This window comes from Papio anubis, unplaced genomic scaffold (genome assembly GCF_008728515.1).
Source record: "Papio anubis isolate 15944 unplaced genomic scaffold, Panubis1.0 scaffold350, whole genome shotgun sequence".
Lineage (NCBI taxonomy): Eukaryota > Metazoa > Chordata > Mammalia > Primates > Cercopithecidae > Papio > Papio anubis.
Genome location: NW_022163641.1, coordinates 38,110 through 63,124, shown reverse-complemented (window position 1 = coordinate 63,124; position 25,015 = coordinate 38,110). Strand labels below are relative to the sequence as shown.

Below are 25,015 nucleotides of genomic sequence, written 5' to 3'. Positions count from 1 at the left end.
CAACTCAGCAATTTTTAAAGCCTTGGCAGAAAAGACAAGGTGAAAAGCAAGGAAAACGCCATCTTGTGTGTGTACTGAAATAAGCTCAAGAGAGGCATGGGGTGAAATGAATAAGCTCAAGCGTTTTTAAAAATAAATCGGTGTGTATTTGCTTTATGGCCAGGAGGCGGCGCGGCTCGGACAGCAAAGTATTTTTCTGACCTCTGTGCCATCTTTCCAATACTGCTGATTACCAAAGTCGGTGAGCAATAATCACTTCGCCAACTATGGTCTCTAGTTGGTCTACTGTCTTGTCATCATCCACACCCTTTTCACCAATCTCGAAGCAGAAAATCCAGCTTCCTGGATGCTCTTTTCTTTGTGTGGTTTGGGTTAGAGTCACCATAATGAGAGCACTGACCCTGAGGCAGGCCCCAAGCAGACGCCCATAGTTAGGCTATCCTAAGTGCAGTTGTCAGCAGATACTAAAGAAAGGGGAATTTGAGTTTGAGGGGATCCTGCAAATGACTGAGATATTCATAGCTTCACCAGTGTGTTGAAAAGCTCCTCAGTAGCTGTTTCCATGACCTTTGTTCTCACTGCTCCAACAGCTGCGAGAATCTGTTTCTACCCTTCCAAACTCTTTTCTATTTGTAATGCCTCCAGCACATGCATGCACACAGTTTTGTAATATCTGTGAAGATCTCACCTAACATTTTGATAATAGGAACACTCTCTGACAGGCCTATCAGTTTGAAAACACCCGAAGCAGGCATATGCATGTCAATATAGTTAACATGATATCCAGGAATTGAACTCATCTCTGCAGCAAGCAGACTCATAGATTACTCCATAGAACTCTCCAACTTTTAAATCCAGCAGAATATACATTCTTTCTCAGCACTACATCGTACTTACTCCAAAATTGACTATAATTGGAAGCAAAGCACCCTCAGCAAATGTACAAGAACAGAAATTATAAATAAACTGTCTCTCTCAGATTCACAGTGCAATCAAAATTTAGAAACTGCACTAAGAAACCTTAATCCAAAACTGCCTAACTATATGGAAACTGGAACAACTCGCCCTGAATATCAATGGGGTACATAACGGAAATGAAGGTAGAAATGTGATTGCCTTTGCAAACCAATGAGAATAAAGATGGACACAATTATAACTTGTATTACCAAAAGCAGTGTAGAGGGAAATTGAGGAAGTAATCAAACGCCCTGCAAGAGAAAAGCAGGAAAGATCGCACTGATACTCTAACATCGTGAATTGAAAAGAACTAGGAGGAAGAGAGCAAACATATCTCAAAGCCAGCAAGAAATAATTCAAGATCAGAGCAGGAACTGAAGGATGAGGATGACAGAAACCTCCAAAAACTGCCAAATGAATCCCAGGATGGCCTTTGAAAAGATCAACAAATTGGATAGACTAATTTATGCATTAGCAAAAGGAAAAGAGATAAAGAATCAACTCGACATGAATTAAAAAATGATAAAGTGGATATCACCACTGGACCCACAGGTTCAAACCGTACTAATGGTATAAATAATATAAACCTCTACGCAAATAAACTAGAAAAACCTAGAAGAAAATGGATAATTTCCTGCACACTTTACACTCTTCCCAAGACAAACCGCAAGAAGCTGAACCCTGAATAGACTAATAGTAGGCTCTTGGAAATTGAGGCACACTGAATGAAACAACCAAAAAAGCCCAGGACTAGATGGATTCACAGCTGAATTCCCACCAGAGGTGCATGGATGATGGGTACCATCCTCTCGAAACTATTCAATCATGAAAGAGGGAATCTCTCCCTAACTCATCTTTTATGGAGCCATCACCCTGATACTCAAAGCCTGGCAGAGACATTAAATAAAAAGAGAATTTTAGACCAATATCCTGATGAACATCGTGATGCAAAATCCTCAATAAAATACTGGCAACCAATTCCGACGTTCTGCACTCGCGCTTCGGTCCACCAGCATCAAGTGGGCTTCAACCTGGATGCAAGGCTGGTCTAACATTCGCAAATCAATAAAGATCACAATCTGTTACAAACAAAGACGAGAACCATGATTATCTCACAGATTTAGTGGCTTTGACAAAATTCAACAGCCCTTTCTCATAAGCAAAAATCAATAAATCTGCATTGATGGAACGTGATTCAAAATAATAAGAGCCATTTATGACAAAACCCATGTTTTCTGTTGACGCCACCTGTTCGGCAAAACTGCACCTTTGAAAACTGCACAAGAGGATGCCTCACCACTCCTGGCCCAACATAGGTAAGGTTGTGTCTCCAGCCAGGGTAATTAGGACAAGAGAAAGAAATCAGGGTGGGTCCAGCTAGGTGAAGGTGTCAAATTGTCCCTGTTTGCAGATGATATGATTGTATATTTAGAAACTCCCATTGTCTCAGCCCCAAAACTCGTTTGACAAGAATCTCAGCAGCCCCAGGGATACAAAATTAACGGCAAAAACCCATTCTACACCAACAAACACAGAGCAAACTCATGAATGAATCCTCATCTGGCAATTGCTTCAAAGAGAATAAATACCTAAATCAACCATAAGGGATGTAAAGGACTCTCATGAACTACAAACCAACCGCTTAGTGAATAAAAGAGGATACCAAACAGCCTGAAGAACATACCATGCCTTTGGCGGATAGGCGAATCGAAGATCGAAATGGCCACACGCCCGGCAATTTGAGTAGGATTCAATGCCATCCCGACTGGCTGCTCAATGAGTCGTCTGAAAAAACTTTAAAGTTCATATGGAAATCCCATGACAACTCTAAGTCCGGTAAAGAACAAAGCTGGGATGCCACTGACTTCCGGAAAACTATACTGGCTACAGTAACTAAAAACAGCATGGTAATCGGTACCCAAAACAGAGATATAGACCAATGGACAGGAACAGAGTCCCTAGAAATAATACTACACATATCTACAGCCATCTGATCTCTTTACAAACTGCAGTACCAACGGGGAAAAGGACTCCTCATCAATACAAATAAAAGGAAAAATTCACACACAGAAAGCCAAAACTGGATCCTTTCTCTTACTCCTTATACGTAGTAACTAATTCAATGATGGATTAGAGACTTAAATAAAAGCAGACCTAATACCATAAAAAATCCTAGAGGAAAAAACTCTGTAGTACTTATCTAGGACATAGGCATGGCAAAGACTTCATGTCTAAAACACCAAAAAGCAACGGGCAGCAAGTGCCTTAAAATTGGATAAATGGGATTCAATTAAACTAAAGAGCTTCTGCACAGCAAAGAAATCTACCATCAGAGTGAACAGGCAACCTAAGCAGAATGGGAGGAAACATTTTGCAATCTACTCCATCTGACAAAGGGCTAATATCCAGAACCTACAAAGAACTCAAACAAATTTACAAGAAAAACAAACAACCCCATCAAAAGTGGGCAAAGGATATGAACAGATATTTCAAAGAAGATATCCATACAGCCAACAGACATAAGGAAAAAATGCTCATCATCACTGGCCACTGGGAGAAATGCAAATCAAAACCACAATGAGATACCATCTCACACCAATTAGAATGGCAATCATTAAAAAGTCAGGAAACAATAGGTGCTGAGAGGGGATGGAGAATAGGAACACTTTTAATTGTTAAGGGATTGTAAAATCAGTTCAACCATTATGGAAAACAGTATGTAAGGGGATTCCTCAAGGATCTTGAACTAGATGTACCATATGACCTTAGCCATCCCATTACTGGGATATATAACTCAAAGGATTATAAATTATGCTGCTAGTAAAAGACACATGCACACGTGATGTTTATTGCAGCACTATTCACAATAGCAAAGACTTGAATCAACCCAAATGTCCATCAGTGACAGATTGGATTAAGAAAAATGTGGCACATATACAATTCATGGAATACTATGCAGCCATAAAAAGGATGAGTTTATTGTCCTTTGTAGGACATGGATGCAGCTGGAAACCATCATTCTTAGCAAAACTATCACAAGAACAGAAAACTAAACACCGCATGTTCTCACCATAGGTGTGGGAACTGGAACAATGAGATCACTTGACTCAGGAAGGGGAACATCAAGCACACTGGGGCCTACTATGGGGAGGGAGGGAGGGATTGCATTGGGAGTTAGACCTGATAATGATGAGTTGATGGGTGCAGCAGACTAACATGGTACAATTATACATATGTAATAAACCTGCATGTTATGTACATGTACCCTACAACTTAAAGCATAATAATAATAAATAAATTTGAAAAAAAGAGTCAAAAGAGGACATTACATAATGGTAAAGGCCTTGTCCAACAGGACAGTGCATCACAATCCTAAATATATATGCATCTAATAATTGAGGTCCCAAATCTATAAAACAATTACTAATAATAGACCCAAGGAAATGAGATAGACAGAAACATATTAATAGCGGGGGATTCCTAATACTCCACTGACAGCACCAGACAGGTCATCAAGACAGAAAGTCAACAAGGAAACAATGGATCTAAACTATACCTTGTAACAAATGGACCTAACAGATATATACAGAACACTCCATTCAGCAACTATAGAATACACATTCTATTCAACAGCCCATGGAACTTTCTCCAAGATAGAACATATGATAGGCCATAAAATGAGCCTCAATAAATTTAAGAAACTTGAAATTATATCAAGCATTCTCTCAGACCACAGTGGAATAAAACTGGAAATCAACTCCAAAAGGAAACTTCAAAATAATGCAAATACATGGAAAATAAATAACCTGCTCTTGAATGAGCATTGAGTCAAAAGCAAAATCAAGGTGGAAACTAAAAACTTCTTCAAACTGAATGACAAAAATGACACAACATATCAAATTCTCTGGGATACAGCTAAGGTGGTGCTAAGAGGAAAGTTTGTAGACCTAAATGCCTACATCAAAAAGTCTAAAAGAGCACAGACAATCTAAGATCACACCTCAAAGAACTAGAGAAACAAGAACAAACCAAACCCAAACCCAGCAGAAGGAAGGAAATTACCAAGATCAGAGCAGAGCTAAACAAAATTGAAGCCAAAAAAAGTACAAAAGATACGTGAAACAAAAAGCTGGTTCTTTGAAAAGATAAATACAATTGATAGACCATTAGCAAGATTAACCAAGAAAAGAAGAGAGAAAATCCAAATAACCTCACTGAGCTATGATACAGGAAATATTACAACTGACACCACTGGAATACAAAAGACCATTCAAGGCTACGATGAACACCTATACACACATAAACTAGAAAACCTAGAAGAGATGGATAGATTCCCGGAATTCCTACCCACCCAGAAGAGAAAACGTACATTCCTTCCTCATATACTTAGAGTCCACAAGAAAATCTAATATGAGTTTATTAGATCTTCTCATCTAGACACATTCTGCCTCACCAGGCACCTTGTACGTCGTTTTGACAATCTTGATTAGCTAATCTCCAGCCACACTGAACATCACTCTGTTCCTTACATATGTCATAACCTATTTAACCTTAACTGTTTCACCTACTATAATTGTTATTTAGTAATAACATTACCTGTCTCCTAATTTTAAAAAGCCTCTGGAGTGTCTTTTATTCCTTCCTTTCAACCATCTACCTTTACTTGTTTAATAAAGTGAGGAGGCTGGGTTTTCTGGAATAGTTCCAATGTATGCGTTTTTTTCCCAGGCCTAATTAATTTTAGGTTAACAAATTATAGTGGCCAACATAGTAATCTCCATATCTCTGTTTTTATCAGTTTGTTTATTTGTTTTATGTAATTGGCATTCAGAACGGAATTCTGTCTTTGTGACCACAAAGTATTTTTCCGACCTCATGTACCATCTTTCCAATACCTAACTGATTACCAAGTCACAGTGAACTAAATAATCTTCCTTAACTATGGTCTCTAGTTAGTCTACTGTCAACTTGTCATCATCCACACCCTTTTCCACCAATCTCAGAAACAGAAAATCCTTCCTGGATCTCTTTCCTTTTGTGGTTTTGGGTTAGAGTCTACCAATGAGAGGCACTGATATAAGATTTCGAAGCAGACGCCGTTAGTTAGTATCCTAAGTGCAGTTGTCAGCAGATGCATAAAGAAGGGTTGGGTTTGGGGATCCTGCACAAATGACTGAGATGTGCTATGGCTTCCTGGTGAGCTCCCTCCAGTAGCTGTTTCCATGACCTTTGTTCTCATTGCTCCAACAGCTGTGAGAATCTCTGATTTCTCTTATTAAAACCTTTTCTATTTGTAGTACCTCCAGCACATGCATGCACACAGTTTTGTAATATCTGTGAAGACCTCACTAACATTTTGATAATAATTAAATGTGTAAATTCTTATATCTCATCCCATTGTTCATTATATACCCCCCACACACACACACACTCACACACACACACACACATCCATGCCCCCTCCACAGTCAGGTAAACTAGATACAATCTTAAATAGAAATAATAAAATGTTCTGCGTGTAATTATGTGTTATTCTCACAATAATCAGAATCAAATAAAAAGGGCAAATATAATTTACTGGACCCAACTACTTACACAAGAGCTATAACATGTCATGGAAATTTGCAGACCACTTTTGTTAGCTTGATGCCATCATGGTTAATAAATCAAGACCAAAAAGTATCATTCCTAGACATTCCAAAGTTACTTAACAAAGGTAAAACTTCAACAGTGTGAAATGTCAAGACTGACCTTATGTTGCAGCCCATAAATGTAATGTCACCTAGAGTTAGGAAGTAAAGGTTAGAAATCTTTGGCTGAGGTTTGGAATCCCCTCGCATCTAAGGGATGAGTCTCAAGAACATTAGTAATCTCCCATGATGAGGCCCATTATGGGATACAGATTCTCTTAAACATTCTAGATTCTGTTTAATCTATTTCTTTGCTGTCTAATTTCACTTCCAGAAATATACATGCCCTTTATCTCTATGCTCATTTTTCATAAAACAAAGGGTTTTTGTAAAGAGCAAACTTTTCACAGGACTTACTGCATCCACACTGGTGAGTAATAGAAAAACCACAAAGTGGCATACATTGGACAATCAGAAATGTCCTTCTCCAGCTAACAGGCTCACTGTTACAACCTACCTTTCAATGTGGGCCATTAAAAATGTATGTCTCAGTATAGTAAGTGACAGATCAGTAGTAAGTACTAATTTCACAAATACTCAGGGCTTCTCGCATCCCAAAAGACCGTTTGCCCTCACAAAAGTCTGTCTGTCTTCATCATCCCCATCTATCTTTGAGTGCTCCCCACTCTAGTTGCACCTGACAGTCACCCAGGAAATCTGCAGTTTATCATTGCTGTCTATCCTGGGTTCTTTATTTTTCTCAATCCCCTTTAGATGACCTGGGCTGATTTCTGGCTTCGGTCAATATTCCTTATTGCTGGTGTTATGTCATGTTTATTTATTGTTTAAATCCTATCAGTCAGGCATTTGCTACATGTCACTCAATGTACATGAGGCACTGGGCACTGCTGCAACTTCTTTCCACCTCTATAGCCTGGTCATAGCTTGAGTAAGTCACTGACCTCTATAAGAGATCACAGGACCTTCTAGTTCTCTCATGGAACCTTGCCCAGCCTGTCATACACCTTAGATTATGGAGAGATCTAGAGCTAACTTTTCATGCTCCAACACAAAGAAACTGGTTATTTTTAAACACGGACTTTATACCAGGCTCTGAAGATACCCCTGTGAAATAGTCTCAACTATTAAGAAATTAACAATGGAATGAAAGAGACAGACGATTAAACAGGCAAAAACACTCCACTTTGATACATTTAGAGATAAGTACTAAGAATGCTACTAAACACCTAGAAGGGACAACTACTGCAGTCTTGGGATATGTTTAAAAACATACATCTCTGGGATGTTTTTAATCACTACTGCACACATCAGATACACAATTATCACCATCAATATGTAATGAAATTGAAATTGAACTGAAATGTTGCTCGTGGAATCTACCTGTGTCTATAAATCCATAAATTAAATTTATGAAAAAATAGTTTGTTGAGTGATATATGAGTTAATGTTTAAATTGTTCGGGCCCACCTTCTTTAGCCCAGTGCTGAGGACTTTTCTTTGCTCTTATAACTTCTCTTCTCTGACACACATTAACTCACTGGCATGAAACAGGGTTTGCAGACTCTGTGACGTCCAGAGTTCTCAGTCACCCCAACCATTTCATGCTATCTATCTTAAGGGTAACCTAGAAGCAATGCCTCATGGCTTTCAGATTTTTATAGGACTCAGATTGGGCCAAGCACGGTGGCTCATGCCTGTAATCCCAGCACTTTGGGAGGCTGAGGCAGGTGGATCACCTGAAGTCAGGAGTTTGAGACCAGCCTGGCCAACATGGTGAAACACCATCTCTACTAAAAATACAAAATGAGCTGGGCATGGTGGTGGGTGCCTGTAGTCCCAGCTACTCGGGAGGCTGAGGCAGGAGAATCGCTTGAATCCGGGAGGCAGAAGTTGCAGTGAGCTGGGATTTCACCACTGCACTCCAGCCTGGGCAACAGAGTGAGACTCCATCTAAAAAATAAAAGAACAAACAAACAAACAAACAAAAGATGCAGATTGGATGGCCAGGCACGGTGGCTCATGCCTGTAATCCCAGCATTTTGGGAGGCCAAGGTGGGTAGATCACCTGAGGTCAGAAGTTCAAAACCAGCCTGGCCAACATGGCAAAACCCCATCTCTACTAAAAATACAAAAATTACCCGGTCGCAGTAGTGGGCACCTGTAATTCCAGCTACTCAGGAGGCTAATACAGGAGAATCACTTGAACCTGGGAGGCAGAAGTAGGTTGCAGTGAGCCAAGATCATGCCATTGCACTCTAGCCTGGGTGACAGAGCGAGACTCCATCTCAAAAAACAAAAAAGGAAAAAAAGATTCAGATTGGACAAGTGATTTCAATGGTCGGTATTTCTGGTCAAGTGAAGGCACTGATATGGACCGCAGCTGCAGGCAGCTTAGCCTCCCAGTGGGAGCCTCTCAGGGAAGCATACGCACCTGGTAATCACACCCCTTCACCTAGGACTAGACGTGCTCACATCCAAAAGAAGCAATCATATTTTAAGGGGCTTGTAGTTCACAAAGTCCTTCTGTTCTAGAATCTCTTTGGATCCTCACAATAGCCCTGAAGGTCAGATGAGGATACCTGTTCTGAATGATTAAATAAATTGACTGCGTCAGGCCAATAGTGAGGACAGAACTTCCTGATGGCAGACCCCGGGCTCAGTCCATCCTCCTACAGTGTTTTCTGCTTTCAAGGCTTTGATGCTATGAAGAAAAGCATATACCTCACAGTGACATTACTATCTAAGAAGCAGACGGCTTGGCATCTTGAAAGAAATCAGACGTATATTTTTGAATAAAAACATCTACATTGCTATTTCTAATACAAGTCTTTTCCTTCTTGTTGATTCATCCTTAAGTTTTAGGAAAAATGAAATAAGGCATGAGCCAGAACAACTGACAAAATAAGGAAAAGTAGAGCGGGTTGTGGGAATGTTGTTTTCCACAGCTTTGTCAGAAAAAGAAAGCCAGAGAAAACAGTAATTCCTAAGAAGCTTCTTTGACTCTACTCCAAGAAAAATTGATAAGAAAAATATACATCGTGCTGTTAACAATTATATCCATCTGTGCAGATGAAGCAGGCATCAAGTTCACAGTTATTCAGACAAGTGCTGGTGAGGCACTTGGAAGCAGCAAGCGGAGCTGGTGCTGACCAAATTCATGCCAGTCAGAGCCCTGAGCATTAGGTAGAAAGGATAAGGCTCTCTGCCTCTTTGTAGTGTGAGTTTCCCCAAGCCCTCCTTCCCTAACTCAATTCTTATTACAATACTACTCCCTGCTGGCGCAGTGACTCACACCCATAATCCCAGTACTTTGGGAGGCCAAGATGGGCAAATCACTTGAGTCCAGGTGTTCAAGACCAGCCTGGCCAACATGGCCAAACCCCATTTCCACTAAAAATACAAAAATTAGCTGGGTGTTGTGATGGGCGCCTGTAATCCTAGCTACTCGGGAGGCTGAGGCACGAGAATCACTTGAACCCAAGAGGTAGAGGCTCCAGTGAGCCAGGATTGTGCCACTGCATTCCAGCCGGGGCAACAGAACAAGACTGTGTCTTTAAAAAAGCAAAAGTAAAAGCAAGCAAAGAAAGCAATACAACTCCCTATATAGGTTTTTATTATTCTGATACTGTGCTGTATTTGTGGAGAGTTACTGGACAGATCTTTTATGTTTAGTTGTTCCAATGCATACAATAAGGACATGTTATCTGAGGAGAAAACTAACCCGTTCTCTGAGTGCCGTGATGGTTTCCTGAATTTCTGCTGCAAACGTGCTGAAATCTTGGGAGAACTTTGTTTTTTCCAGAACCGTCACATTTCTTGCATCTTCACCCACATATATTTTATCTTGTTGCCTGTTTATAACAAGAAGCAAATAAAATGCTGAAAAATAAAATTGTGTGAGAATTTTAAAATACCATCAAATCTTCTTTGGTCATTTGGCAGGTACAAGGCATTGTGACTGGTGTTCTGTGTGATCTTAAAAGGAAAATGATATGAATGGGATTCAAAATTAAAATTAAATGGCAGATAAGATGATAATCCAGAGTGTCACATCTGGTTCATGTGATTTATCTAAAATGATAAGAAAGTATTTCTTATGACATAAAGGGAATGTCATATTGTATTACATATATATTTGATATATTATTTCGATCTTAAAGTATGTCTTTTGCTAATGAATTCCTCATTTGACCTTAAACAGTGAAAAAGCAGTGACAAATTTAATATAACATGTTATCCAGTAGCCAGGTAGGAAAGTTGCTTTCTCTATTATAAATTCATGGCAAGAACTAAAATAAGATAAAGATACTATGAGTGATGAAAATCTAACATTTAACCTGATGCAAAATAGCTCAGTCTTGTTGATAATAAAAGGATATAAGGAAATCATGGGTTGAATTTAAGATATGTTTCTTAGAGTTTACTGAAATTATCAAGAAACAGAAGCAAAAAACCAGTTTGGGAAATAGAAATGAAATTTCTTTCTATTTACAATTATGATGTATTGCTAAAAATATTTTTAGACAGATTTGATTTATTGGGTATGATATCTGTGTTTCAAGTTCTCAATTTTTTCCCAAATTTTGTAAAAAGTTGCTCCTTGTGAAGAAACCATTATAACTTTCAAATTGTTCTGTTTTACTCTATTTGAAATGTGTCTTCCATTGTTTACTAAGAAAATGGCTTGCCAGAAACAGTACATTCTATGAGCTTATAAAACAAGTTATAAATCAGAGACATAGTATAGTGTTTACATCAATCAGGGAATTTTAAAAAGGGAAACACAGAAAAACAACAAAAGTTACCAACAGCAGTAGTTTAGTCACTGGATAACTCCATGTCCTCTGAGACACTGTGAGCTAGAGGCACCATGAATCAGTACTGACCACATGCTAGCTCCTATACAGTACTGTGTTAAAAGGTTTAAATGTACAAGTGTTGTTAGGGATAATATTGATGCAAATGGTTGGACATTTTACTTTCACAATGCTCTCTTCTGTAAATCTTCAATGTCTAATCAAAGGTATTTAATCCTGAAAAAGCCTGAATGACTGTATGAAGATACAACCAACAGTCTAAAGACCACATGTGGGCACACAGGAAAGTGGCTGATGTTGGTGAGCCCAGATGTTGTGGAGTAGGAGAGTATTCACAATTTAACAAGTATGTGTGGATATGGGCCATGCATCAGGCATTCTGCTCAGGTAGATGGGTACAGGATGTGAGGGTGCTGCCGTTAGGCTCCTCACATTCTTTCAAAAAGAACAGTTGGCAAAGAAGCAAGACATATAGCATCTGCACTAGGAAGACAAATAAGAGGTATAACCTCTTATTTATAGGCAACAATACTACATTTTAAGCTTTACTGATGTACAACTGATACACACAAAAACACACATATTTAATGTATACATTTTGATGAGTTTGGACATGTGCATATATACCTGTGATACTACAAAGTACTCAATATAAATATACTCACCACCTCCAAAAATTAACTTATTTTTTTCATGTGTGCATGTGGTTTGTTTTGGTTTTTGTTTGTTCTTATGATGATATTTAATATGAGATCTATCTTCTCAAACTATTTGAAAGTGTACAGTACCATTTATTAACTAGGGGTACTAGGTTGTACAGCGAATCTCCAGAACTTATTTGTCTTGCATAAGTAAAACTCTTTACTCATTGAGCAACAATTCTCCATTTCTTCCTCCTCCTAGCCCCTGACCACCAGCATTCTATTCTCTGCCACTCTGAGTCCAACTCTTTTAGATACCTCATACAAATAGAATCATGCAATATCTTCCTTTTGTGACTGCCTAATTTCACTTAGCATAATGTCCTCTAGAACTACAATGACATAGCACCTCACACCTGTTAGGATGACTATTACCAAAAAACAAAAGATAACAAGCGTTAGTGAGGATTATACAATGTTGGTGGAAATGTGGGATGGTGTAGCCACTGTGGAAAACAGTATGGAGACTCCTCAAAAAGCAACATGGAACTACCATTTCATCTAGCAATCCCACTCCTGGGTATACAGCCAAAATAATTGAAATGAGGATATCAAAGAGATGTCCGCACTCCCATGTTACCTGCAACGTTATTCATAATTGGAACAATATAGAAACAATATAAGTGTCCACCAATGGACAGATGAACAATACTGTATTGTACACTGACAAATGTGTTAAGAGGTATGATCTCATGTTGTTCTTATCACAATAAAATAAAATTAATAAAGTAAAATAAAATATATAAAAAATAAAGTTTTACCCATAAAAAATAGTGTATGCTATTTAAGAAGACTTGCAAAATGCAGTAAAGTGTAAAAGAAAAGTCATCAGTACTCAATTAAAAAATGGGGGAGGGATGACCTATATTCATAAGAATAAATGTTTAACATAATTATTTATATTTTTAGTTTGTTATTTCATTTACAAATAGGTTTTTTCCATAGTAAAGGTAGCACATGTTATTTTAGAAAAATATGTTAAAGCAGAAGTGCAGAACAAAAACAAAAAAAAACACTTAAATTAATCAGGAAAAATGATTCTTTTATCTCAAAAATTACTTCACATTGTTGATTTCTGATTGGGGAAAAAAAAAATTTAGAAATCTCTGAAAAGCGCATAATTCGAAGAATAAAATCCCCGGTAGTCTTAAACAAACATGAATGCATAAATAAATAAGAAGGCAATGCCTTCTACCTGGGAGCAGAGCAGTAATGAGTATGGGAAGCTGTATAAAGAGAATCCCATGTCAGGTCCACGTAGTTAGTGCCTGCTCTGCGCAGGCAGGAGTTGAAGTGCTAGCGTGCACTTTGTGTCACTTAACTGCCCAGTTCTATAAGACACTTTAACTAGCCTGTGTTTCCGGTGAGAATACTGCAGCTTAGAAAGTTCTTAACATGTCCACACTATACAGAGCTGTTAAACTGCACAGCTGGGATGCAGATTAGGATTCAAAAAAAAGGGCCTTGCTCTTAACCAGTACACAGTCTATTTTCCATCCATAGAGAGTGGTGGGTAATTTAAAGAATGATCAGATTTACATTTTAGACAATTTGGAAGGATGGAAGAGAGGCAAGGAGCCCAGGTAGGAAGGTTTTTGCAAAAAATGAAACACAAAAACTTGTATCCTCAAGTTAAAACAATAATCTTGAAAAGTAGGTATTACATGCCCATTTTACAGCTGAGAAAACGGAGATTTGGAAATTTTATATAACATGCATAGTTATGAAGCGGTAGAAATAGGATTTGAATCCATGTGCCTGACTCTAAAGCCTTCACACTTCCTGTCCAACAACACTATCTCCTCTCCTCAATCTTAGAGTACAGGGCCCATATATTGTTCAAGTTTATAGCTGTAATTGAAGAAATGGATGTCAAAAATGGATTTTGAATTTGGCTGAATTATACCACTTAGGAGGCAGCTATGGACAACAAAAATAGGATATATGGTTCCTTGAAAGAATCTGCATGGCCTATGGAGCTGTGAATTGCAATGTTTATTTTGGTAACTTAATTTCACAAGTAGGTGCTGACTCCTTATTCAATGAAAAGGAGTTACTGGACATATCTATGCACAAGGTAATGTTTCTGCTTTCAGAAGCTTCCAAGTCAATAGTAGGGGGAAACTTTTTAAAGCAACACTTTGTATCAAGCTAATATACAAGCTACATAAAAGAAGTCCTAAAGGATTTCAAAGGAATAAGATTGGCATTTCTCAATTTTCTAAGAATTCAAAAATATTCCATCTTGGTCACAAATCAAGCCTTGCTTGCCATGTACTATTCATGAATTCAAATCAACTTAACATGAATTAACTTAAATAGATACTATTACCTTTCTCACAAACAATATGCTATTTCACATTTTCAAAAAGAATCTGAAAAATATCAACCCATAATGTCATTTAAGGGGTCAAAACTAGCATCATGCGATGTAGTTTTCTAAACTTTATTGAGAAAATTCATTGTCAAATACGCTCTGGCTGGGCTACTGCAGAGTGAAATGGAACCCAAACACATTACAGAACTCATTCTGTGTTTGCTCCTTTTCATGTGGTTCATCTTATATGTTAATAAGTTAACTGTGGTCTCTATTAAAAAAGATTAAAAAAAATTGTAGGTTTGAAGCAAATCTATAGTAAGTTGCCTAAAGAAATGAGATATTTCTATACATACCTACTTCTTAGATGACTTAACTCCATATCTTTCTCATCAGGATAGTTGTATGGAGCTGAGCGTTTCTTTTGAGATTCTTGTGTCACTTCTCTGAACTGTCCTCTACTCCTACAGTCTGTGGAGAAAGAAGTAACCACAATAGCATCATGTGAGATGGGATGTCACAATCTCATCTAGATCATTTCTTTAATGGTCAGAGAGGGCAAGAGTGCCAAGAAGAAAGAGCAGAGAGCGAGAGTGAGAGAGACTCATTTAGTCCGTTGCTTTTTGCTGGGTGACCACAGTCTCAGATACTTGCTTTTGCATGTCACTGAATCTCTGTTTTGCAGCAGCAAGTGGGATGCAGAGCAGTCTGCAGAGCCTCTGGAGGAGCCCCAGGGAGAGTGATGTTGAATCTTAGTAAGGGCATGGATTGCACAGCGTCTTTTATTCACGAAGGACTTGGCACAATGAAGAAAGAAGCAGAAAAGTCCTGGGTGGAATGCTTGAAATTTGGCAACTCCTCAAAGTGTCTCAGGCACACATGATACCCACTAGGGATTTGTTTTTTAAGATGCCCCCTGTTGCACGTCTGTACTGTGCCCTCAAAGTGGTTAAAATGGTAAGTTTTATGTTATGTGTTTTCATCACAATCAAAAAGATATGAGAATAACATGAAAAACTTGTTGCAAATAAATATGGAACTTTAAAAAGTGGTCTCTGATATAGTATGCATGTCCCCCTCAAACCTCCTGTTGAGATGTAAGCACCAGTGTTGGTGGAGCCTGGTGGGAGGTATCTGGATGTGGGAGCGGCTCCCTCATGTCTTTGTGCTGTTCTTGCCATAGTGAGTGAGTTCTCGGAGATCTGTTGTTTACAAGTGCGTGGGACCTCCCCCTACTCTCTTGCTCCCGATCACATCACGTGCCCTGTCTCCTGCTCCCCTTTGCCTTGGCCATGAGTGAAAGCTTCCTGAGGCCTCTCTAGAAGCTGAGCAGATACTGGCACCAGACTTTCAGTATGGCCTATAGAACTGTGAGCCCATTCAACTGCTTTTATTTATAAATTACCCAGTCTTGGGTATTTTTTATAGCAATGCAAAAACTGCCTAATACACTCTCTGAAATTTCATATGAAAACAGATGGTCTGGAAACTAAGATATTTTGAAAATGAAAAAGAATGATATAGGAATCAACATTCCCAGATAGTAAAACTATTATACATGAAGTTCAAAAATAAAAATTCTTAATATTGATGGAAAAATGACTGAAGAAATAAAGCAGGATAACAACCCCAGAGCATCTTACCATGCAATCAAATTTAACACATTATATTAGGCAGCACAAACTGGAAAATAGAGAGAGAGTACTTTTGTTCTGGGCAACTAGCAAGTTATTCCTAAAAGAAGAGAAAGTGAAAACAACTTACATCTTCACCTTATCATACATAAATTAAATTCAAGAGGGATATGACATGAAAGATTATCAAGCAAACATGAATATGAAATGTAGGATGATTTTTAAAATGACACAACAAACTGCAAATGCTATAACACTAAACAAAATAAGATAAAACTTATACATATGAACTCACTGATATTAAAACATACCAGAAATAAACTAAAATGAAAATATCCCAAAATGACAACAGTGACATGTCTAGAAAACTGGTTATGATTGTTACTTGTTTTCTTTTTTGATTGGTACTTCTACCTTTTGTTTTCTTTTGTCCTTGTTTTCAATTAAAAAAGTATTTATAAAATCCAAACACAGTTCACTGAAGAAAATCCAAGCCTTCTTATAAGGTTTATAAGTTAATTATCATATTGTTGTATATTACCATAATTGGATAAAAAATTTCTGGAGGCCAAGTGCAGTGGCTCATGCCTCGGCCTCCCAAAGTGCTGGGATTATAGGCATGAGCCACCGCGCCCGACCTATTACTACTTTTATAATGATGAAGTCAAAACATTCTACATAAAGCTGTACATTATACTAAGGGACCCACAGGTGCTTATTTTCCCCTACTGTTATGCTGTTACCTCAACTTAGTACTTTACTGATAATTAATAACCCATAAATATTCGCAGTTCTGGGTAAAAAAAAAAAAAAAAAATACACAGAAATTTTTAAGAAGAATACAACTAAAGAAAGTAAACTTCAATCACAAAATGAAACTCAGTCTTTCTATTTCTGAAGAGCACACAGCTTTTGTCAATAAATATTTATGGAGTTCTTACTGAATTAAGGTATTAGGCTAGGCACTGTAGAGAAAATAAAAATGGATAAGCCATGGTTCCTGATTTTCAATAGGTTGCAAGTATTCTCCCCACTACAATGCAGCATCTCCAGCTAAGCCAAATATCTTTCTTGCCAATTCTCATATAAAAAGGAAAAATGTAGAGAAAAGGTTCTGCAGATAAACTCTCATCATCTATGGTCTTTCATTATTTTGTAGAAAGATAAAGCTTTAGAATTTATTTACTTTAAAGCACCAATAGATTGTTCAAGGTCGTATAAATAGAACCCCAAAGCGAGGAATCGTATATATAAAATCACAGGTATACAGAGATGAGTACACCTGAACAGAAACAACCCACAAGACTGCAGTGATGTGGCAGCTTTCTTGTAATGTGACAGCTAAAATGTTGTAGTTCTGACATCATTTCTTTTAATTCACTTCATTATTTATTCCTAGATACTGCCAAAGAAGCAGAGTGTCCTTGATTGCTGAATGTTTGGCTGTTAAGCAAACAACATTACATTTAAATTTAATGTTAGTATAGTAGATGCTTTGATTTTATCCCTATGGATATTTATCTTATATAAATATATACATATGCATACATATATATCCATGTGTATGTGTATATATACATACATGTGTTGAAGCTCTGTTCTCAGGCTTTACATGAGTTATTTATTTGAAACTTTACAATAACCCATACTCAATATTATCTTCCCTATTGTTAACCTGAGGAAATTAAGGCACAGAAAGATTATATTATCTCATACGAAGTCCTACAGCTTTTCAACGGAAGAGACAGGGTTTAAATCCAGATTATATTATCTTGTACAAAGTCCTACAGCTTTTCAACAGAAGAGACAGGGTTTAAACCCAGACAGTCAGACTCAAAAGTCATAACGCCACAGCACAGAACGAGGAAAACAGAAGAAGGTTAACTCCTAGATTTCTGGCTTATGCAACTTGCAAATAATAGAGTCATTATTTGTTAACTGAATGAATGGATGGAGGGAGGGTGGAAAGTAAAAGGAAATGACTTAAATTTAGCTCAGCTTAAATTTCTGGTCTATGTATGACATGGGGGCGATAGCAGATAGGGTTTTGAAGACAGCAATAGATGTGGATGAAGATGCAGCCAGATAACTCGTGTTCAAGGGGCATAATGGTGTGTGTGTGTGTGTGTGTGTGTGTGTGAGAATCTTCCCATTCAGGGCAGCCTTGGTTGCCCCCACCCCAACCCTGCTCTTGCCTTTGCTTTGTGAATGGTGACCTAGATTCTTAGTGAATGAAACAAGGTCCTTCCCTATGTAGCACCTTCTTGCCTCTGCAGTCTCATTTCTCCCTAATGCACAATCCACAGCCAGTTATCCTGCTCCAACTTCATTTGGTCTCACTTGACTGACAAATGCCATAGATGTCATGTCAGCCTTCTCCAGGAAGCCTTTCTCAACTGCCAAGAGCAAGTCGGATGTAAACTCATTGTACTCTCTCAACACTCTCTGGATACAATGGGTCTCACTCCTCTTATTCTCTGAGAAGAGCAGAAGAGAAGGGCCTTGTCCTACCTACCAGTTAATCCTCAGCACCTGCTTGTGGCATGTGCCCAGTAAATGCTTTAATAAAATTAGAAAATTCTGAAGACAACAGGTTGCTTTAGGAATGTGTCTGAATATTGCAGTTTATTGGAGTGGATTGACAGTCCATGGTGAATAAACAAGGTCAAGTTTGGGAGACTGAGCGATAGTAGCTCAGGCAATCATGTGTCTTTCCATGAACTGATCAAAACTATGCAACTGTGGAACACTAGTATCCCAATGCTGCACTCCATAGATTAAAAATACGTCAAAATTGATTTTTTAAATTGGCAAAAATATATCTGATTTTCATTTTCAACACTTTCAACACCTCTTATTTGCTTGCAAAAAGGGAAAAAGTACAAATAACTGAGAGCAAATTTACAAAACTGACAATGAATTTGCGGGACGCTTTGAGAATGAGTGCATTCATATTGCATATGAAACATCTCCGTTGTCTGGGGTATATGCCCTGGTTCTTTATCTCATACCGAGAAAAAATTCAGGACACGGACACACACGAGGAGTAGGTTTAGAGGAATAAAGTTTAATAGACCAAAAAGAAGAGAAAGAGAAAAAGCTTCCTCATGCTGGGAAAGCTGTTCGCCCAAGAGAGGGTCTCTGGTTTGGGACCGAATGCAATCAATTTTGTACATAGGCTTGAGGAGGCAGTGATTGATTTACATAGGGTCCAGGGGATTGGTCTGATCAGGTATGTCATTTACATAGCCTAGGAAAAGACTAGTCCTCTCACCCTAGGAAAAGACCAGCCCTCCCACCCCAGTCTTTTATTATGCAAATGCAACTTCTTCTTCTTTTTTGAGAGGGAGTTTCACTCGTCGCCCAGGCTACAGTGCAATGGTGCAATCTCAGCTAACTGCAACCTCCGCCTCCCGGAGTCAAGTGATTCTCCTGCCCAAGCCTCCGGCGTAGCTGGAATTACAGGTGTGCACTACTCAGCTAATTTTTGTATTATTAGTAGAGACAGGGCTTCACTATGTTGACCAAGCCAGTCTCGAACTCCTGACCTCAGCTGATCAGTCCACCTCGGCCTCCCAAAATGCTGGAATTACATGCGTGAGCCACCGCACCCGGTCGCAAATGCAGCTTCTACCTGGCGGCCACCATGACACCCGCACATGTGGTGACAAGAAAAAGGGACCAGGAACCGCCAGGTTGGATGGACTTGACTCTTAGCAGCATGTATTTACATACGTATATCTATGCTTGCAGCCTGACCTTTAAGACTGCTTTTTGTTAGAGAAGAAATGATTTGGGGCTGCTTTTTATTAAAGGAAAATTCCACGGAGAACTTTTACTCTCGCTAACTTCCCAAAATAATTTCTTAATAATTCATATATTAATAGCAAAACGGCTTCTAATTCTCATAAAATAACTGAGTATATTAATACATCATATCCTTAGATGATGTTTCACCTCAATTAGAATCAATACTGAACTGAACTATTCCCACAATTGTTTTGAAGTGAGAGGGTTGCTACTGGAGAAGAATTAATATTTCTTCATACTCTTACTGGTATTTCACTTTCTTATTACAATTGTTTTAGGAATCTATCACAGCGTAACAGGTTACTACAAACGCAATGGCTTAAAATGATACAAACGCATTTTTATGGATTGCTGCGTATTCCCTCAAAATTCGTATGTTGAAATTCTGGCAAACCACGAAAAGTAGGGGGAGGGGCATGGAATGCATTCTCCCACACAGCCTCAGTTGCAACCAGCCCTGCCAGCACTTGATCTTAGACTTTCTGCCTCTGGAATGGGGAGACACGTTTTGCTGTCCCGTTTGTGATGCTTTGTTACAGAATCCCAAGCAAACTACCACACGCAGCACATCACACCTTCCATGGCCAGAATTCAGGACTCCAGGCACAGGTTAGCAAGTCCTTTGCTCAGTCTCATGAGGCTCCAATCAAGAGGTTAGTGGGGCTACATTCTCATCTCATCTGGGGCAGAATCTGTGTTGGCAGAACTCACTTCCTCGTGGTTGTGTTACTGAAGGCCACCTGGAGGCCACCCACAGTTCCCTTCCATGAGGCCCTCTCCATAAGAAATAAAAATCAGAAAATGTTATCTCCACAACATAGTGGTTTGCTTTCTCACAATCAGCAGGGGAATCTTTCTCCTTCTGTCTACTAAGACAGAGTCTAATATGAGGTAGCTTCATCGGAGGAGGGACACCTCATCACCTTTGCTGTATTCTACTGGTTAGAAGCAGGTCACAGGTTCTGCTCTCACTAAAGAAAAGGGATGACATGAGGGTGTGACTCCTCAGGGTTACCTTAGTGTGTGGTCATCTCAACAACTATCTATTGCACACTGCACTCAACTTGCTCTCATGAATCAGGGAGATAGTTCCCACCATTAAAAAATTTACTGTAGTATGGAGATCTTGTAAAAAGCTAAAAATAGAACTACCATTTGATCCAGCAATCGCATTACTGGGTATTTACCCAAAGGAAAAGAAATCATTATTTCAAAAAGGCACCTGCACTCACATGTTTATCACAGCTCTACTCAAAAGAGGAAAAATATGAGATCAACCTAAAAGTCCATCAATGGATTAAAAAAGGTGGTATATATTCACCATGGATGATATGGTTTGGCTCTGTGTCCCCATTCAAATCTCATCTCGAATTGTTAAGTCGCACATGTCCAGGGAGGCACCTGATGGGAGGTGATTGGACCATGGGGGTGGTTCCCCCATGCTGTTCTCATGATACTGAGGGGGTTCTCATGAGATCTGATGGTTTAAAAGTGAGACACTTCCCCTTCACTCTCCCTTTCTCCTGCCACCTTCTGAAGAATGTGCCTTCTTCTCCTTTGCCTTCCACCATGATAGTGAGTTTCCTGAGGTCTCCCCAGCCATGTGGAACTGTCAGTCAAAAACCCTCATTTATTTGTAAATTACCCAATCTCAGGTAGTACATCTATAACAGTGTGAAAATGGACTAATACAATGGAATAATACTCAGTCATAAAAAGAGTGAAGTCATGTCTTTTGCAGCAACGTGGATGGAACTGGAGGCCATTATCCTAAGTGAAATAACTCAGAAACATAAAAGCAAGTAGCACAGGTTCTCACTTATGAGTGGGAGTTAACAATGGGTACACATGGATGGACAGAGTGGAATAACATGCTGGAGACTCTGAAAGGTAGGAGAGTGGGAGGGGAGTGAGGATTGAAGATTGCCTATTGAGTACAATGGTACAAAGAAATATACAACTAAAAAGCATTCCTATATCTCAGGACTCTAAGAAAGAAAATGGTGACAAACTTCTTCTAATTTTCAATTTCGTTTTTCTCTCTTTATCATTATTGGAAAAAATATGTTATTATTGTGTTATTGTGTATGTTACTATGTACTATATATGTTATACCTATATAATACATATTAGATATTAGATGAATATATAATTTCTTATAGTTATTACTTCTGCTTCTTTTATTTTTTAAGCCAGCTATTAGATTTATTCATCACTTCCGCTTATATCTTCATTCAGGCTTTCTCAGAACATTCATATTTACTTAGCTGTCTTTTCTCTACCATCTTTAGCTGTGTGTTTTGTTAATTTATTTTTATTATTTCATTTTTAATAAAACTACAAGTTTGTTTCTGTATTTACCTCTGTTACCCATAAATTTTGATAATAATGATGTCATTAGTATTTTTAGATATTCAACTTACATTTTATTGCCTTATTGATAAAATATTTATTTGGTCTAATGACTAAAAAAATTCTAAGTAGCTATTTTCTTTTAAACTTGATTATTTTAGATTAGTTACATTGTGGTAAAAGATAATGAAGTTTGCTTTTGGGAAATTTAGTGTTTCTAGTGACCTAGCATATAATCAATATTTGAAAATCCTTATGAATATTTGAAGATAAAGTTAATTTTAGCTTATAGGGACAAAATTAAATACATCTTTCACAAATTGATCTCATTAATAATATTCAAACACAATTCTATTAAGCTGTGCTGAATGAATACTGAGCTATTTCAAAATTGAGATTGAAAAAAACTTCTTTTTTCAGTTAATGCTTTTCTTACATTCAACTGTGTATTGTTATTGCCACTCCTGTTTCTGTGTGCCTGACTTAACTTTGATGTATGCTTTTATATTTGAACATGTTCAATATTTTACTTATGTATGGCCCTTGTTAATGGTATAGAGTTAAAATCTGCTTTTTAGATACATAAAGCAGTCTTCGACTTCCAGTAATTCTCTTAAGGCACTGAAACTTCAGGCACATTTGGGTCTTATGAGGATTTTAAGATTTTTGTTCTTCAATGTTTCCTTTAGACTGCACATTGTTGGTTTTCCCTAGTGATCTGCAGAGCATATATCCTGTTTACCAAATATTTTGCATTTTATGGGAACATATTTGAAACTAAATTTCATTAATTATCAATGTCACACTTTAACAATATTAATAATTACAAATGTAATGAGGATTTCCAAATTTTCTAATTTTTATCATTTATCATCATGCTTATGCTAAGTCAATTTTATCAGTAGAATTTTGATTTCCTTGATTATGGCACAAACAAATGGACAATTACAAAATTTGCTGAAATAAGTAGATTGATAACAAGGTCTTGTGAATGTTGTTTAATTGCACCTGCAATGCCTAAAGTATTATGCGAACACTCTTGATCCTGTTGATTAGCTGATATGAAAAATTAGCTTAAACTGATGTTAAAATGTCAAGATTCTTGCATTTGTAATTCATTAGCATAAGATTCTACAAAGGAAGGTCATCAGCTACAAGACAGTTCTCATATTTACTAAAAGGCACGTTTGTAATGGGAAAATACTAAGAGGAACGTATCTGATGGAAAAATTCTGAGAGGCCCTACTTATCTGATGATAAAATAAACTTCTAGTATTAAGAAACCATTTTCTTAAGCAACTTGGTGAAGCCCTGCTAATGAATTGCCTAATCCTGGTACAGAAAGATTTTTCTTTCTTCTATGATATATTAGATTGTAAATAAATGCAAAATGCTGTATTTGGAAGATAACTTATTCTTAGAACTTATGAGAGGGTTATTTTCAAGGGAATGCTTTGTACTCTATGTAAAGTCAACATCATCTGTAGAGTTTGATTAATATTGTATATCACTGAACACTCATCCTGTTTTGTATCATTTCAGGGCTACTTATTTGCCCCGTTTCCAATTGTAATGTTCTCACCTTGATTTCCACAAGTTTTGCATGTAAGATATTAGGTACTAACAGACCCAAGGAGAGTGGGAGATGTCCTTATGGTGTTCTATTAAAAATGGCGAAAACTTTCAAAGACAAACCTGAGATCACTGTTGCAATGTAATTGCTTCATTAAAGCTTTATAGGAGTTGTTGAAATCTTACTTCTTTAGTAATACTTAGAAGGCATTGTATAAGTTAAGCATGAAACAACCACAGCATCATGAAATATTATGGTAATAAAATTAGTCTCTTATGAAAGAAATTAAAGTTTAATTAGTTTACAAACATAAGCACAATTTATTTGAAAGAAAGTCATGAGCAAACCTAAATATATTTACCTTTGTACATAAAATATACTGTATTTACAATTACTTGATGCTTTAAAGACAGAACTTAATGTGAAGTATGCAGCTGGAAATTACAAGACCAGATGGTTCAATAAATCCCAGTAGAAAATATACATCTGTTGACTCTTTGTGAAATTGTTTTATTTGAAGGAAGTTTTATTTAATCGAGTGGCATGGAGTCTTAGTACATCACTTATCTTGTCTTAGGAAATATCCCACCCGCCTTAGATGTAAGTTTTTAAATTCTAAAATAAATGAGGGTAAATCATTTTCTGTTCCATGTTGAAGAGAATGCTTTCTATTTTATGCAAAGTCAGTTTTATCAGTAGAGTTTTGACTGATTTATGACACAAACAAATGTGTCAATTGCAGAGTTTGCTGAAATTAGTAGATTGGTAATAAGAACTTGAGAATATTATTTAATTGCATCTGTAATGCCTACAGTATTATGCAAAGAGTCTTGATCTATTGATTAGCTGATACTGAAAATTAGTCTAATTTGATGTTAAAATATCAAGATTGTTGCATTTTCAATTTTTTAGCACAGGATTCTAAAAAAGAAGGCCACCCAGCTAAAGAAGAGTTCCTGTGTTTACTACTGGCGAAAGAGATTTGGAGAATATCATAGAAGGTATAACAAAAGGAAAACTAGCGATGAGGTGACATGGTGGAGTGAGGAAAACAAATGGACTTGGCAATGGGGAGTCTGAGCTTTATCCCTAGGTCTGCTAATAAATAACTGAGGGCAAATTACTTAAACCTTTCCAACTTTTGCTTCTTAATCTTAAGATGAAGTGTTGGGTTTTTAATTTTGTTTCTTAGTCAAATAATCT

General features: G+C 37.6%; 1 protein-coding gene across 1 annotated transcript in view; it reads right to left on the bottom strand.

Moving 5' to 3' along the window:
• The window catches only part of LOC101019655 (peroxidasin-like protein), a 78,813-nt gene that overhangs the window by 22,783 nt on the left and 31,015 nt on the right, over positions 1 to 25,015 (bottom strand). Inside the window, exons 4-5 of the mRNA XM_031662022.1 lie at positions 14,800 to 14,914; positions 10,330 to 10,459 (exon numbers count right to left, since the gene is read on the bottom strand). Coding sequence (XP_031517882.1) covers positions 10,330 to 10,459; positions 14,800 to 14,914 — 245 coding nt within the window. The remainder of the gene's footprint in view (positions 1 to 10,329; positions 10,460 to 14,799; positions 14,915 to 25,015) is intronic.